General features: G+C 61.4%; 1 protein-coding gene across 2 annotated transcripts; it reads left to right on the top strand.

Annotated features, from left to right (window-relative positions):
* The first annotated feature begins 3,220 nt into the window (after positions 1-3,220).
* Positions 3,221-15,501, top strand: ITIH1 (inter-alpha-trypsin inhibitor heavy chain 1). Of its 2 annotated transcripts, NM_001082646.1 has the most exon segments (22): positions 3,226-3,383; positions 3,647-3,667; positions 3,949-4,115; positions 4,494-4,598; positions 4,818-4,980; positions 5,527-5,640; positions 7,517-7,642; positions 7,731-7,847; positions 8,352-8,520; positions 8,601-8,726; positions 9,536-9,717; positions 9,930-10,115; positions 10,968-11,107; positions 11,601-11,755; positions 11,841-11,855; positions 12,082-12,102; positions 12,411-12,491; positions 12,580-12,693; positions 13,454-13,655; positions 14,345-14,517; positions 14,992-15,103; positions 15,237-15,488. In NM_001082646.1, coding segments are annotated over 22 exon segments (2,721 nt in total). In that variant the 5' UTR covers positions 3,226-3,281; the 3' UTR covers positions 15,367-15,488.
* Positions 15,502-16,797: the final 1,296 nt, after the last annotated feature.

Here is a 16,797-nt window from a genome sequence, read left to right as displayed (position 1 = left end):
TCCTTGTTTCAGAATTGCATCTTTGTATTCTGAGCAGACTCCAGCGGCATGACTGTGCCGCACTCCCTTGTTGGTAGGCGCTTGGGTTGTTCCCAACGGAGGCTACGAAGCTCATGAGTCTCTGTGAGCATCATGTGTGTATGTGGACGTTCATCGGGTAAATGGGTAGGAAGGGAATTGCTAGATCATAGGGTAGGTATATATCTAGTTTTTAAAGGGGCTTAATATTAAATGAAATGCATTTGCTCGTTTCATGCTTATCAACACCGCGAGGCTGGTGCTGCTGCCAATCTGATTTTACAGCAAATGAAGCTGTGTCTGTGGAGTTAAACCTACAGCCCAGGGCTGCTCGCTCATAACCCCCTGTAGCCGCTTGTCCCCTCCCTGCCCTTCAGAAAGCTCCTGGATGATTCCGGTTCCCTGGAGGCCTTTCCCAGTCTTCATCTGTCCCTCTTCCCAGAGGAAGCCTTTGCCCCTCTGGGGACTCCTCTTCCTTGTTTTCTAGAACGTTCCTGGGTATCCACGCTCCCTTCAGGCTTGAGTTTCCCAGAGTTCTGTGCTCCTCCCTCTGCGGTTCGCCTCCTCTCACTTGCCCTTTCTCAGATCCCTCATTCATTCCACAGACATTTGGGCAGGGCCTGCAGGGTGTCCCGCGGGTGCTAGGCCGTGGAGGTAGAGCGGTGCAGAAGACAGATGGAGTCCTGCACCCCGGGAACTCGCAGGAGCCAGCCCTCGATCGGTGTGGCCTACTAACAAGTCGCCCATGCTGGGTGAGGTCAACACCCGGCCACGGTCACCCAGCCCAGCCTGGGCTCCAGTGCAGGGTGCCCCGAGCAAGCACCACATGAGCTCACGTTAGAGGATCAACACGTGCTAAGGCCCAGTGGCCTGGTTCTACGAACTCCTGCCTGGTCCCACACCCTCAATCCAGCAGGTGTGAAGGAAGGGACTGGGGGTGACCAGTGAGTGCGTGAAGCGATGCCTGCCTGCATGCATCTGGAAGCAATCGCCACGGCTCTAGCCAAGAGACCCAGGGGGGCCGTGGTCTGGGCGAGACAGGGCTGTCGCGGGGGCGGGGCACAGGGGACCTGGGAGCACGAGAGTCTAGGAAAGGCAGCCTGAGCTTTCTCCATGATGCCGCTGGCTGCTGCGGGAACAGGGCGGATGCAGGGGGGCGGCCATCTGGGTAGGATGAGGACGACTGGGACTTGGTCTCCGACGAGTGGACTAGAGAGAGAGGTGGGAGACAGAGTGGGTGGTCCAGGGCAGGCTGCCATTGGGATGCTCGCCAGGTTTCAGGCTTGGTGGGTGGCCTCGAGTGCCCTTGGTGGGTGCTCGAGTGGACAACCAAGGGGAAAGATCAGGCTGGGCAGGGGGTGAAGGGAGCAGGGGAGAAAAAAGCTATTTAGTGTTTCCTACCCAACAGGCTGGCCGCTGTCAGCGCCCTGCAGCAGCTGGTCCTGAACCACCCGCCGGCCTCCCTCGATACCCTCCTGGGCCACGCCTGCTGCCCTCCCACACCCCTTCCCAAGCACACTTGGCACCCACCCATCTGCCTTTCTCCCCTCCCCTTCCCACCTTCACGCCAGGCACCTCCTCCGGGAACCATCGAACCCTCGTGGAAATGAGCCCCCCTTCATATTTCCACAGCTTTTCCTCCACGCACCTCTCCAGCCTCCAGCCGCTCCTGGGACCGGCTGGCCTTCCTCTGGCCGGACTCCTTCCTCCCCAAGTGCAGCTGATTGGCTGTGACGAGGCCACAGGTTTGTTTATGGTGGTGTCTCAGTGCCTGGCAGGTGCCCAGCGCACCACAGGCTAGGGGGCGACACCGGGGCAGGAAACAAACGGAACCTCAAGTGGACACTTCCATGTGGCTCCAGATCAACTTGCACAGAGGCCAGAAAACAGGCCAGAGGTCGCCCTGGCACGAGGACAATCACCCCTCTCCCAGCAGCTGTTTGGTGACAGAGTCCGGGGCAAACAAACAGATCAGGGAGGCCTCTGGGCCCCTCATCGTGTCAGGTTCAGGGACCAACCAGGGGCCATGTGTGCTGTGGCTGGGGGCGCGGAGGGTTTGGACTTAAGAACTGAAAGCTGCAGGCAGGATAGGAAGGAGCCTGCGCCTTGGCTTCTCCCTCCTCCGTAACACAGCGGCAGCATTGCTGTCGTCGGAAGGGATGACGGTCTGTCCCTGGGCTTGCCACTCTGAGTGACCTGGTTTGAAGCCCTCTCCTGTCGCTCACTATGGGACCAGTGTCTCAGGCACATGAAGAGGATAAGGTCAGATAGGAAGGGGCTTAGGACGAATGCTTGGTGCATAATGAAAACGTGGCACTCACCTGCATCGTGCCGTCCTCCCTGCCCGGGGGGAAGACGGGTGAAGCCATCGTCTGTTGTCCTTCCCAAACCTGGGAGAGGAGGACACAGGAGGCAGGTGGTCTAGACTTAGGCCTCCCTGACTGCCCACTGCTTCTGACAGAACCCCCGTCAGGGTCGGTGCTGCGAGCGCCATGGGCGTCTTAGACCTCACAGTGCTCCCCAAGCCTCTGCCTCTTAGAGGGCAAAGCCTAACGAAGTTCAGAACCCATTTATCATTCTGGCTTCTTGCGCCAGCCCAGGCTGCACCGAGCGATGGGGGGACTCCACCGACTGCAGCAGCCGAGAGCAGGTCTACACTCAAGAATGCAACCTGGGGGCCAGCGCTGTGGCATATGGAGGCTAAGCCTCCACCTGGGGCGCCGGTTCCAGACCCAGCTGCTCCACTTCTGATCCAGCTCTCTGCTAATGCCCTGGGAAAGCAGTGGAGGATGGCCCACATGCTTGGGCCCTGCACCCACATGGGAGACCCGGAAGAAGCTCCTGGTTCCTGGCTTCAGATCAGCCCAGCTCCAGCCGTTGCAGCCATTTGGGGAGTGAACCAGAAGATGAATGATCTCTCTCTCGCTCGCTCGCTCGCTCTCTATCTCTATCTCTCCCTCTTTCTCTCCCTTTCTCTTTCTGTAACTTGGCATCTCAAATACATCTTTAAAAAAATAAAAATAAATAAAATTAAATTAAATAGAAGACAATGCAGTCTACAGCCCGGTCAGGAGTTCACACAGCCTGGAGCCAGGAACGCCCTAATGAGAGCGCCTTCTTAGCTGAGATCTGATTCCCCGGGTTGAACTATTTGCCTTCACCTTGTCTAATGTTTAATCCATGTTTATCCAGCACTATATTGACACATGGTCTGCGCGAAGGGACAGGGCAGCGGGAGCCTGGGGACTCCTCCGTACAGTGCCATGGGGCCTCGGGGACTGCTGTGCGTGTGCCTGGTGTCCCTCCTCATCTTGCAGGCCAGGCCTGCTCCGAGCTCAGCCACAGGCAGGTCCAAGGGCAGTCAGGTACGTGGCTACGCACCCGGGACAGGAGCAAGGCCGCTAAGCCTGGTGGGGGCCCGGAGGGACACAAGACCCCCCCCCCCAGGACCAGGGCCATCCCCGCCTACCTTGACCATCTCTGACTATAGAGATGACATCCCAGCAGCAGGAGAGATGCAAGGCCAAGGGCAGAGGACACCAGCTGCACCCCATTCCCGCCCCTAAACAGATAGGCTGCACTCCCCTCAGCGTTCCCATTCATACTCGACTCTGCCTCTGTTTTGCAGAAGCGACAGGCTGTGGACAGAGTGAGTGAGATTCTCAGCAAAATGGTCTGTGTCGGGGCCGTCAGCACTGGCTCGCCTTCTCCCTTCCCTAGGGGGTTCCCCTACGTCAGTGCGCAGGAGGAAGGGGACCCTCATCTCCTAGAATGGGGGCTTGTGCCCCACTGCACTGCCTCAGGCAGAGAGGAGGGCTGGTCCATTCCCCCGGTTCCGGGGTACCCTGTGTCACTGCCCCGGGGCAGCAAGGAGGTCCCCTTCCTCCCGCAGTGGCTCAGAGACCCCCTGCCCCTCCTGTCTCACGGCAGGCAGTGGATGGCGTGCTCATCCGGAGTTTGAAAGTCAACTGCAAAGTCACCTCTCGCTTCGCCCACTACGTCATCACCAGCCAGGTGGTCAACAGCGCCAACGAACCCAGGGAAGTGGCCTTCGATGTGGAAATTCCCAAGACAGCCTTCATCAGCGACTTCGCCATGTGCGTGCTCTGCCCGACTCCCACATCCTGGCCCCAGGGGCGGGGGAGGGTCCCTGGGCCTGTCCCAGCCTAAGGCCGTCTCCTCGGTGCCCGGATGGCCTCTGTGTTCTTGGTTTCGTCTGGCAGAGCAGACCGGGGTGTGTGGTGGCCGGTTCTCAGCCCAGGGCCCAGGGAGCAATGCCCTGCATCTGTGGCTTTTCTGCAGGCCTCTCTGGCCGTGGCTGCCCACCTCCTGCTGCAGGTCCCCAAGCAGCACTGTGGGCAGGCGCAGAAGGCGCTGCCCTGGCCAGGGCCTGCTCGGGGTATGGGCTGGGCATACCTCTGCTAGGAAGGGGCGCCCCTCCCCGACTCTGTGAGCACCCTCCTCCCTCCCTGCAGCACGGCCAATGACAATGCCTATGTTGGGAACATAAAGGACAAAGCAGCCGCGTGGAAGCAGTACCAGAAGGCAGCCATCGCAGGGGAGAATGCCGGCTTGGTCAGGTAGGAGCTAGGCCCTGGCCGCCGGGGCTGCCCTTTCCCCAGTTCTGCTGTGCGGGAAGAGGGACCCCCATCCTTGGGCCCAGGCCCCCAGCAGTCAGCTGAGACGCGGCGGCAGGCCAAGGGAAGCCAGCAGCAGCCTCCACGTCCTGCTTCGGGGACATGGGCCCGCGTGTCACTCACCACGCGTCTGCCTGCTGCTGCCTCTGGTGGCACCTGCAGGGCCTCGGGGAGGACGATGGAGCAGTTCACCATCCACATCACCGCCAGTCCCCGCAGCAAGGTCACCTTCCAGCTGACCTACGAGGAGGTGCTGAAGCGAAGACTGGGGCAGTACAACATCGTCATCAGAGTGAAGCCCAAGCAGCTGGTGCAGCACTTTGAGGTGGCTCCTGGGGCCCGGGCAGGGCCCCTGCCTCTCTCGCACACACACACACAGTGACCCCCACCACTGCTTCAGCACCCACTCTGTGTGCCCCCCTTCACCCGCCTAGGGACACAAGGCAGGGGCCTGACTCCTCAGGGTGGGCTCCGACGGCTCTTCTTACGCAGTGAGCTCCCTGAACCCCCCAGAGCTCCTTCCTCTTCCCTGAGCCTCAATGTGCTCATTTGCTAAATGGGCAGTCCTTGTAAATCCCAGGACTGCCACAAGGATCGCAGGCAATACAGAATGTCCAGGTGACCTGTAAACCGGAAGGCTGCGGCGGCTGGGGGCTGTGATCGCAGCTGGCCCCTAAGTGGTGGCTGGGACTAGGGGTGCAGGCAGGCAGGCACACTGTCCCTTGGTGAAGAGTCGGGGCATGCCTGCAGCGTCCCAAGTGTGTGATGAGGGCCGCCGGGTGCTGCACACAGTAAGAAGCCAGGACACGTGTTTGCTTTTGGTGGAAGCCCGAATGGGAACCTTAGTCCAGAATTTGTTTCAATGGTGCAGATCGACGTGGACATATTTGAGCCGCAAGGGATCAGCAAGCTGAACGCCCAAGCCCCCTTCCTCCCCAAGGAACTGGCGGCTCGAACTATCAAGAAGTCCTTCTCAGGGAAAAAGGTGCGTGCCGTAGCAGGGGGCGGTGCCGGAGTCTCGGGGGACTTCCCAGCACCGCCCACTCTCTATAGGATGTCCAGGCAGGTGCTCCAAGGTTGGTATCCTAGGGGAAGGCAGTGCTTCTGAGCCTCAGAGCAATTTAGCAAACGTCCACAGAGACGGAAGCGGGAAGATGCCAGCTCCACCTCCGGCACCTGCTGGCTGCACTGCCCAGGGTAACCTGCTGGCTCGCGTGTGCCTCAGTTTCCTTTCTGCGTGCCTCCCAAACGAGCGGCAGCCTCTAATACTGCTGCTTCTGTTTTCTCAGAAATGCAGCTGAGTATGGAAAGGCCTTTGGCCCACCCAACAGCATGCCACTTCCACCCACTTGCTGGGATCCTAGAAGCCTGCTAGCCGCCACCCAGGGGGAGTGTGGCCCAGTGAGGACCGTGCCCTTTGCCTTCCCCTCAACCCTTGCACTCCCACGTACCTTACGCAGTGACTTCATAGCAATTGATAGAATCGTTTCCTACAGTTGAGTGGGCCTGCTTTCACAGGCAAATACCCTCACTTTCCATGGGGGCCCAAGTGGGTGGATCTTGATTTTCCTACCAATTCTTTTCAAGTTTTGGTGTTTGGGGGAGGGGGGAGCGGGAGAGGAGTGCACACATTCTCCAAATGCCCACAACACATGGGGTTGGGCCAGGCCCAAGCCAGGAGCCAAGAGCTTCATCCAGGTCTCCCACATGGGTGCAGAGACCCAAGGATTTGGGCCATCTTCTGCTGCTTTCCCAGGCACATGAGCGGGAGCTGGATTGAAGTGGCATAGCCGGGAAACAAACCGGCGCTCACGTGGGATCTGATGTTGTGGGTGGCAGCTTAACACCAACACTTATACCCCAACACCAGCCCTACCTATTTTTTTTTAAAGATTTAGTTTATTTATTTGAAAGGCAGGGTGATGGTGGGGATCTATCTTCCATCTGCTGGTTCACTCCCCAAATGGCCACAATGGCCAGGCTGAAGCCAGGAGCCTGGAACTCCATCCAGATCTCCCTTGAGGGTGGCAGAGACAACCTTTCAAAACCCACACACAGTTTTTTCATAACACACATGTTCCGTGAACTTTCTGAAGACCCCACATATAAGGAAAGGGACCCATCTTCTCTCCCACTACCTAGGGACGTGCACTTCCTGCGACGCAGTGAGGGGCCCCCTGGGCTTGTTTCTGTGCCCATGCACACACACACACACCTACACAAACACCCCACACACACATCCACACTCCCATGTCCCCAATATACCCACACCCACACCCCCCCACACACACCTACACAAACACCCCCCCACATCCACACCCCCACATCCCCAATATACCCACACCCACACCCCCCCACCAAACACACACACACACCTACACAAACACCCCCCACATCCACACCCCCATGTCCCCAATATACCCACACCCACACCCCCCCACACACACCTACACAAACACCCCCCACACATATCCACACCCCCACATCCCCAATATGCCCACACCCACAACCCCCCTACCAAACACACACACACATCCCTACACAAACACCCCCCCACATCCACACCCCCACATCCCCAATATACCCACACCCACACCCCCCACCAAACACACACACACACAAACACCCCACACACACATCCACACCCCCACATCCCCAATATACCCACACCCACAACCCCCCCACCAAACACACACACACACACACACACCTACACAAACACCCCACACACACATCCACACCCCCACATTCCCAATATACCCACACCACAACCCCCCCACCAAACACTCTCTCTCTCTCCTCTTCAAACATCCTGTTTGCATCTGCACAAGTCCATAATACCCACCCCTCTGTGGTTCCAGGGTCACGTGCATTTCCGGCCCACCGTGGCCCAGCAGCAGTCCTGCCCCACGTGCTCCACATCCCTGCTGAATGGGGACTTCAGGGTGACCTACGACGTCAATCGGGACAAGCTCTGTGACCTCCTGGTGAGCCTGCAGCTGCTGGCCCAAGACCCGGAGAGAGGACAGGCGAGCAGCACTTCTGACAGAGGCCTCTCCCTCTCCTCTTTCTCAGGTGGCCAACAACCACTTTGCCCACTTTTTCGCCCCCCAAAACCTGAAGAACATGAGCAAGAGCCTGGTTTTTGTGATTGACATCAGCGGCTCCATGGAAGGCCAGAAAGTGAAGCAGGTGACCCGAGGCTTCCCGCCCGTCCCCACTGGAACCTTCTTCCACCGGCTCGCTCACGCCCAGCGGGTGTTGCTGCCAGGGTCTGGCTTGGGATTTGGGGGCTCTGGGATGGGCCACCACTTTCTCCCAGTGCACACACCTCTCCTCCGTGGTAAAAAAGGCGATGATGGTGCCAGTGGGTCACGGGCTTGCCTGCTGGGATGATGATGGCGGTCCCTGGGAGGCGTCCTGCAGCAGGATGCCCGCGGTGCCCCAGGTGTCCAGTCCATGGCACAGCCCACGGCTGCACAAGCAGAGTTTCAGAGCACAGGCTCCTGGGGCCCCTTTATTAACCCTGCCCCACCCGGACCCCTGCTCACGTCTGAGTCCCTGTGCTGTCCCCATGCCCTCATCGGCCTGGCAGGGCCCGGCAGGATGCCTCTGTCTTGGGGCCGCCAGGTCCTCCCCTCCTGCTTCTGTGCTCCTGCAGCTATGTCCCCTCCACCGACCGACTTGTCCTTGCAGACCAAAGAGGCACTGCTTAAGATCCTGGGCGACATCCGGCCAGAGGACTACTTCGACCTGGTCCTCTTCGGCTCTCGAGTGCAGTCGTGGAGGGGTTCACTGGTGCCAGCCAGCGAGGCCAACCTGCAAGCAGCCCGCGACTTCGTGCAGCGCTTCTCCCTGGCTGGGGGTAAGGGCGGGGGCCGCAGGCCAGCTCGGTGTCACCTCTGTCCCCGTGGCACACCACAGTCTGCTTGCTCTCCTTCGCAGCCACAAACCTGAACGGCGGTTTGCTCCGGGGAATTGAGATCTTGAACAATGCCCAAGGGAACCTGCCCGCGGTCAGCAAGCACGCTGCGATTCTCATCATGCTGACCGATGGCGAGCCCACCGAGGGTAAGCAGAGGGCTGCCCCGGGAGGCGTGCAGGTGAAGCTGGAAACCCATCCGTTGGAGATGCTCTTGGGGGACAGAAAGGTTCAGAGCAAAGCCAAACTCTGGTCTAAGAACACAGTTCAGACCACACGGTCTGGGAACTTCAAGGCAGACTTCTGTCCCGGGAGCTGGAAAATTGGGGCCATTTCTGCAGGGCACCCTGGAGATTGGTAGGATTCCCAGTTGGAGCTTAAGGAACTATTTCTCCAGTAGCTGTGGTGTGCCAAGCACAGGCCTAGGGCCTGCAGAGAGATACCAAAAGAACAAGACCCAGCAGGAGGCACACCTAGGAACAGGTGTTCTGCCAAGGGCCCAGAAAGAGAGCCAGGAGGCTACAGGACCATGGACAAGGGGCACCAGGCCCAGGTGAAAGCTGGGAAGGCCCCTTGGAGGAGGTGACTCCTGAGCTCAGTCCGGAAGGGAGGAGGCCGGAAGGGGCTCCTGGCAGAAGGGAGCCCAGGTTGAGCAGAAAAAAGTGTATGCAGTGGCAGGCCCGCCCTAGGCCCCAGGCTGTGCAACAGTGTGAAGTGAGGGTGGAAAGGCCGGCAGGGCCTCGCAGCTCACAGCAAGGAGCCAGGGGAAGGTCTGACAGACTCGATCTTCCTGTGATGGCTCAGTGGAGATGGGGGGCAGGACGGGGCTGTGAGCAGCTCTCTCAGCAGCCGGCACGCAGATGAACGAGGAGGAGGGGCAGCCTCAAGCTGCCCCTGTGGACCGGAGGTGGTCCACAGCCCGCCAATGCCCCCTCACTGCCCGGCTGTGTGGCTGCAGGGGTGACAGACCGCCCCCAAATCCTCAAGAACATCCGGAGTGCCATCGGGGGCAGGTTCCCGCTCTACAGCCTGGGCTTTGGCCACGACCTGGACTTCAACTTCCTGAAGAGCCTGTCCATGGAGAACAACGGGTGGGCCCAGAGGATCTACGAAGACCACGACGCCGCCCAGCAGCTGCAGGTCTCCTCCTGACCCCTGTGCCTGCCTGTGCCACCCACAGGGAGCCCGGCCTGGGTGGCCACTTACCTGACAGCCTAGAGGAGCCCCCAGAGCTCCCATTCATTCTGTTGTGTGCCCCTGAGCCCCGCGCCCTGAGGCCCCGCTTTGTCAGCGGGCTGCCTGCCAGGTGTGCAGGGAGACCAGCCCTGAGGCCACACCCCTCTCCCCCGCAGGGCTTCTACAACCAGGTGGCCAACCCCCTGCTGGTGGATGTGGAGCTGCTGTACCCGCAGGACGCCGTGGTGGCCCTCACCCAGCACCGCCATAAGCAGTACTACGACGGCTCAGAGATCGTGGTGGCTGGGCGCATTGCTGATCACAAGCTGGGCAGCTTCAAGGCTGACGTGCGGGCCCGTGGGGTAAACTGTGGGCCACGGCGGGCAGAGAGGCTGTGAAGCACCCGGAACCACTTTGGTACCCCTCCTTGCACCCCCCCAGAAGCCCCTCCTTCCCTAGAGGAGCACCCTCCCCCTGCCAAGTCCTGAACGTCTCTCCATGCAGGCTCCCTGGGGGCTGGACAGGCTCGGCCGGGGCCAGCCTGGCCTTGATGAGTCACAGACTCTTGGCTCAAAATGGGCCGCTTGTTACTCCTCCTACCCTTCCCTGCAAGGTGAGAGAGAGCAAGAGGCCTGCAACCTCTCCCTTCTCACCTGACGACGATTCTTGAACACTTGCTGTGCACCAGGCCTTGTGCAGGGCATGGCACGCGGTCAGGTGCACACGCACAGTAGGAACAGTTCACGGGCATGGGAGATCGGGACCCTGCCCACCAGGACCCCACTGCGTGGCCGTGCCTGGTGCATAGGGAGCTCTTGTCAAGTGGCGCCCCCATATGGTAGCTGGGGAGAGAAGGTGCACCTGAGTGCTGTGGCAAGTTGAATGGCGCGGGCCGGCTGGAACTCGGTGGGCATCTGGAGATGTGAGTCCTGGTGCACGGCCTTCCCCCCAGCCAGCAACTCCACGAGAGCAGGGCCCGGTCCTCCAACCCCACACCTCCCCTGGGGGGGGGGGGGGCCAGGCCAGGCCCAGCTCACAGGGTGTGCTCAGCAAGTATTTGTAGGACGAATGAATGAATGAGAAGGTTCTGGAAGGGGTGAAGCTGAGAATGAACCCGCAGAGACCAGATGACAGGGGACTGCTCCGAGCCCTGAGGGCCAGCCCAGCGCTGTGTCGCCACAGTGCCGGACCTCTGTCCCTGTCTCCACCCTCAGGAGGGACAAGAATTCCAGACCACCTGCCTGGTGGATGAGGAAGAGATGAAGAAGCTGCTCCGGGAGCGCGGCCACATGCTGGAGAACCACGTGGAGCGCCTCTGGGCCTACCTCACCATCCAGGAGCTGCTGGCCAGGCAGTACGGCCCCGCCCCACCCCCGGGGCCCCTCCCCGTGGAGCTGACCAGAGAAGGGGCGGCTCTGGGCCCGCGGGGTTGCTGTGGGTCAGATCGACTTTCCTCTTTGTGCTTTGCGCACCGAGTTAATATCAACCAGCCGGTCAATAGTGTGGGAGGGGCTGCGGGGGCACAGGGACAGCTTGCTGTTTGCCCCACGCAGCTGCACGGAGGCGGGAGGCTGCCTCTCCTGTGGACTGCTGTGTGTAGAACACGCTCATTTAATCCTCGCCACCTGCTGGGGAAATCCCTTGTCACCCCCATTTAGCAGATCAGCAAACTGGGGCTAAATTCCTTGTGTGTCTCTGAGGCATGGTCCGCAACCCAGTCTGGTCCTCTCTGTGGGAGGCCATGCATGACAGGAGGCCAGGATGTGTTTGTTGAGTGACTGACCGACCCACCGCGGGGGTGAAAGGTCCAGTTTCTCATGGCCTGTGCTATGTGTGCGTCATAACAGTGTGAAGGCGAAGGGGGAGGAGAAGGCCAATGTGTCGTCCGAGGCCCTGAAAATGTCCCTGGCCTACCAGTTTGTGACGCCGCTGACCTCCATGACCATCAGAGGCATGGCGGACGAGGATGGCCTGGAGCCCACCATCGACAAGCCCCCCGAGGGTACGGGCACGGGGCTCTGCAGCAGGGCACCTGCAGGCCCAAGCCCTCCCCGAGAGTAACTGGCTTCCCTCTCCCTCCCTTGCAGATTCGCAGCCCTTGGGTGAGTTTCAGCGCCAGCGCGGGGCTTCCGAGGCGAGGCCGGCAGGTGGCGCGTGCTCCAGCCTCCAGGCACACAGCTCCCCCTTCCCACACCTTCCCTGGCCCCACTCCCCCCGCCCCCTCCCGGCTGCTCCCTTGCTTGCAAACTCCTTGCTGTAGCCTTTGTGCCTCCTTGTGCGGCCTGAAACCCAGCGGGTGACGCTGTGCTGTGTCCTTGTCTTCTGCAGAGATGGTGGGACCCAGAAGGAGTGAGTGGAGGCTGCCCTGGTGACCCCCATCCCTGGCCCTCTCTGCTCCACACGCCGCTGGCCGGCCTCCAGCTATGCCATCAGTCCTGCCCACTGCCCCAAGCCCATCTCCCCTTCCAGCTCTCTCACTGCTTCTCCTGCGGCTCCTTAGGACAGGCTACTGGTGATGGGGACAGAGAGGGGGCCAGCTTCTGTCCCCACATCCCGAGGGGCCCGAGGCCAGCCTCCCTGGGGGCGGGGCGGGGGGGATCAGGAAGGGGCGCGGCACTCCAGGGGAGCTCTAGCGCCTCCCTCCTCACACCCCTCAGCGTTCGTGCTGCCAGCCGGGCAGCCCCCGCCCACCAGCTCCAGCTTGAACGTGCAGCAGCTGCCGGACCGAGTGACGGGCGGTGAGTCCTCGGGAGGGGCCCACCTCCCTGCCCTGGCCAGCCCCGCCTGCCCACTGCCCGACTCACGGACCCCATGCTGTGCCCGCAGTGGACACTGACCCCCACTTCATCATCCACGTGCCCCAGAAGGAGGACGCCCTGTGCTTCAACATCAACGAGCAGCCTGGGGTGATCCTGAGCTTGGTGCAGGACCCCAACACAGGTACCGGCTGCACTGCACCTGCCGTCTTCGCACCCCAGCCCCTGGCTGGAGCCTACATATGGTGGGCGGCCCATGCAGACACACACGCCTATGCCTGGGGCTGGGTGGGGCTGCTACTCCAATGCTCTGCTCTTGCTGTCTTGAAATCCTGAGGTTTTTCAACAAGGGCAGCCCCTCATCTTTATACCATATTACACCCTGCAAATCCCTGGGGGCCCTGCCCTGCCCCCCGACTAGCATGGCTGAACAGAGCCCTAAGTTCACCCAGTGCACCTCTCCCAGCCCACTGCCTCCCTCACCACCTCCCGGCCCCGTCAGCTCATGTCTGTTAGCATCTACTATAGTGCGAACCGAGGCAGCCCCTGCCCCGCTGAGTTTCAGGGAGGGAGAGAAACACAGACTTGCATGGCCATTTCTGGCCTGGAGACCAGCCGTGCTGGTGTAGTGAGCGTGGGAAGGGGGGTTCTGGGTGTTCAGGCACAGGAGGCGCTGTGAAGAGGCCCCACAAGTGCGCTCCCAGCCCCTCTCGTGAGCCTGCTCCCATGCAGGGCCAGGCCTGACCCCAGGGAGGCAAGACTTCTGCCAGGCCAGACCCAGGGCTAAACGCGGGTGTTTCGTGTGGCGGGAGGCGGGAGGCAGGGCAGGGAGAAGGCAGGAGGAAAGGGGAAAGGGAGGTGGTGCTGTGTGAGGGCCCGGGTGGAGTGTCGGGGCCTCCTGGGAAGGAGGCGTGCCCTGACCCAGGGCCCTCACCCCTCTACAGGCTTTTCAGTGAATGGCCAGCTCATCGGGGACAAGGCCCAGAGCCCTGGGCGGCACGGGGGCACATACTTCGGGCGGCTGGGCATCGCAAACCCCGCCACAGGCTTTCAGCTGGAAGTAACTCCTCAGAACATCACGCTGAACCCCAGCTCGGGCGGGCCCGTGTTCTCCTGGAGGGACCAGGCTGTGCTGCGGCAGGAGGGGTAACCCGGCCGGCCCGGGAAGCAAGGCGGAGGGAGGGGTGGCCCAGGCCCAGGCCGGAGGCTCCCGCACCAGCCAGCTCCATGCCTGAGCCTGCGGGGCTCATCCTCAGGCTGTGCCAGGGGTGATGCCCACGGGGTGGGCGCCGGCGGGTGAGACCCTGGGAACCACCCCACCCTCCTTCCTGTGCAAGCGCTCAGGGCCTGGCTGCCTGTGCCCCCGGGGCGCCCTGGCCCTGAATCTACCCCATCTCCACCAAGCAATGCCAGGCCAAGCACAGAGACCACCTCTTCCCTGAAGCCCTCCTACTCTGCTCCTCTGCTGAGTCCCAGAGTTCTCTGGACTCCCCTTTGGCACCTGACTCATGCTTGCTCCTTCTCCCACTCATTCACTCCACAACTCTGCTGGGCAGCAGTTACAGGGAGAGGCGCCCAGAGCTGGCGTGGAAGACACAGATGGGAGTTGAGAAAATAGACTCTGATATTAGGTTGGAGCTTTAAGCCTTGGTTCCAATGCTGTGTAACCTCAGGCAAGCTACTTAACCTCTCTGAGCCTTGATCCTTACAGGGTCAGCATTAGCTCCCCCCACCCCGAAAACTGCAGCTGTGAGAGTGAAGGCCGTGGCCAGCGGCACGGGGTGGGGGTGGTCATACTGCTGGGCCCCTGCCCTCACACCCGTCTGGCCCTGCAGGGTGGTGGTGACCATCAACAGGAAGAAGAACCTGCTGGTGTCTGTGGACGGCAGGGCCACATTTGAGGTGGCCCTGCACCGAGTGTGGAAGGGGAGCACAGCCCCCCAGGACTTCCTGGGCTTCTACGTGCTGGACAGTCACGGCATGCCGGCCCGGACGCATGGGCTGCTGGGTATGGCCAGCCAGGCGGGGGCAGAGCTGGGGGCGGCATGTTGGAGCCAGAGGGCTACTGGGGCCCGGGGCACCCACACGGGCCCACAGGCAACCCGGCCTCCGAGGCTCAGAGCTCTGGAGAGGCGGCCGTCCTAGACACAGAAGAGGCCTTCATCCCCCGTGATCAGCCCCACAGTGAAACCAAAGCCCAGGGAGCCTGCCGTGGCGGGGGAGAGGCCTGGGGAGCAAGCAGAGGCCTCACGAGTGACCACACCGCTCCCCTGGGCACCCGCCCCCCACGCCTCTCCCTGGAGCTAGATCCCTCTGGGACTGGTTTTAAAAGACAGGAGGAAGGACTAGCTGGAAATATGAACACCTGCTCCTCCATGCAAGGGAACAAAAGCTGGTCGTGGGCGCCGAGACAGACTCAGTCCTGGGAAGACCCCTGGGGAGCACCCCCGCCCCCGCCAGTAACGCCAGCGTGCCTTTCCAGGACAATTCTTCCACCCCTTCCACTTTGAAGTGTCCGACCTCCGCCCAGGCTCCGACCCCACCAAGCCGGACGCCACCATGACGGTGAAGAACCGCCGGCTGACGGTCACCAGGTGCGTGGGCTGCTTTGGGTTCCGATCGCGGATCCCGGCCTTCTTCCAGGTGTCACGCGGCTGGGTGAGCTTCCCAGAGAGGCGCAGCCCTGCCAGGTCCCAAGGTGACCCCAGCTGCCTTATCTCCACGCAGGGGCTTACAGAAGGATTACAGCAAGGACCCCCGGCACGGGGTGGCAGTGTCCTGCTGGTTCGTGCATGACAACGGAGCTGGCCTGATCGATGGCGTGCACACTGACTACATCGTCCCCGACATCTTCTGAGCTGGCGCCAAGTACCTGTTCCCCACCAGGCCCATTGCGGTGGCGGCGAACAGCACCCCGACCTGTGGCCAGGCCACGCCTCCAGTGCCAAAGCACCCTGAAACTTCTATTAAAGAGTGCTGTGTCCCACCCAGAGCCGGCTGCCTTTGGAGAGGGAAGCTGGTGGGGGGCAGCCCGAGATCTGCCCCTCGGATGAGCTCAGGGATCACAGCAAACTCAGGGCTGGGAGAAGCAGGCAGAGGCCCGTGCCAGCTCTGCCCCTCCATGTCCTGCTCTCTGCAGTGAGCCCCTGGCAGGCCTGGAGACACAGAGAGCAAGCTCTGGCAGTGTGGACCATCACAGCATCCCTGTACCTTACCTGAAATTCAGCTTAGCTCCCTGGGGCGGGTTCGGCACAGCGGCTAAGACGGCGCTGGGGATGCCTGTATCCCACGCTGCAGGGCAGGTTCGGTTCGGGGCTCCTGGCTTTCGTCTGGCCCAGTCCCAATTGCTGTGGGCATCTGGGAAGTGAACCAGCATGTGGAGGCTCTCTCCTGTCAGTCTCTCTCCCTCTCAAAGAAATAAACAAGCGCATGCTCCCAACAGCCCTGGGGGTGGGGGTGCTTTCAAACCCATGACCAGCTGAGGGAACTGAGGCCAGGTGGGCGTCTGCACTCACCCAGCTGGAGCCCCCATCTGAACTCAGGCTACGCCCCCACCACAAGAGCCAGGCCAGTCCTCTCCCTGCCAGAAGCTGGGACTGCCCGGGCCAGGACTGGCACCCCCTGTCTCCCCACACTGTCATGTTCGTGCCTGCTGCCCATTCAGAGTGTACCCCAGCGCTATTGACGATGCCTGCCGGGCCCTCCGCACACACCCCCTTGAAGGAGCCTGACCTTTGGGACCCCGTTAAATGCCACGTCAGAGGGCAGTGAGACCAAGCCACACTCTGGGAGCCACTGGCCAGGCCTTTCCAAAGGACTTCCGCTTTTTTCTCCTTCCGGCTTCCATCTGGCTCCACTGCACACGAGGCCTGTGAGGGCCCAGCTAGGACCCGGATTGGCTTTGAGGGCCCAGTTCAGTAACACAAATAACTCAATAATAATAACAACCAGGGGGCCCAGGAGCACAGAGCCAGCCGGCGGACGGTCAGAGGCCACCGCCTTGCAGAGGGCTGGGCTTCCTGAGGGTCAGTCAGCCTGGATGGCCAGCTGCCGGGGCCATGCTTGCTCAGGGGCACCTCCTCTTCCCTCCTGGAGAGGGGTGACCCCGAGGATCTCTGGGATCCTGCTTCTGTCCCTGCGGAGGTCTCTGGCTCTTGGGGGGCCCCTGAGAAGTCCCAGACTCCCTATTTTGAGCCACACACTGGGGAGCTGGCGGCAGCCCGGAGCGCTACAAGCAGCTGCAGGGCCGTGAACGGGAGCACAGGGCCATGCCCGTGAGCAACCCCAG

Source organism: Oryctolagus cuniculus, chromosome 10 (genome assembly GCF_964237555.1).
Source record: "Oryctolagus cuniculus chromosome 10, mOryCun1.1, whole genome shotgun sequence".
In the NCBI taxonomy this organism is placed as follows: Eukaryota; Metazoa; Chordata; class Mammalia; order Lagomorpha; family Leporidae; genus Oryctolagus; species Oryctolagus cuniculus.
This window is presented reverse-complemented; position numbering and strand designations above follow the sequence as displayed.

What these genes read in the sequence shown, in the direction of transcription:
- ITIH1 (XM_017343647.3), top strand. Translation starts at nt 3,225, where the DNA reads ATGGTCTGCGCGAAGGGACAGGGCAGCGGGAGCCTGGGGACTCCTCCG. An exon ending in GATGGTGGGACCCAGAAGGA is followed by an intron (nt 12,103 to 12,410) that starts GTGAGTGGAGGC and finishes CACACCCCTCAG; the next exon opens with CGTTCGTGCTGCCAGCCGGG. An exon ending in CGCCGGCTGACGGTCACCAG is followed by an intron (nt 15,104 to 15,236) that starts GTGCGTGGGCTG and finishes ATCTCCACGCAG; the next exon opens with GGGCTTACAGAAGGATTACA.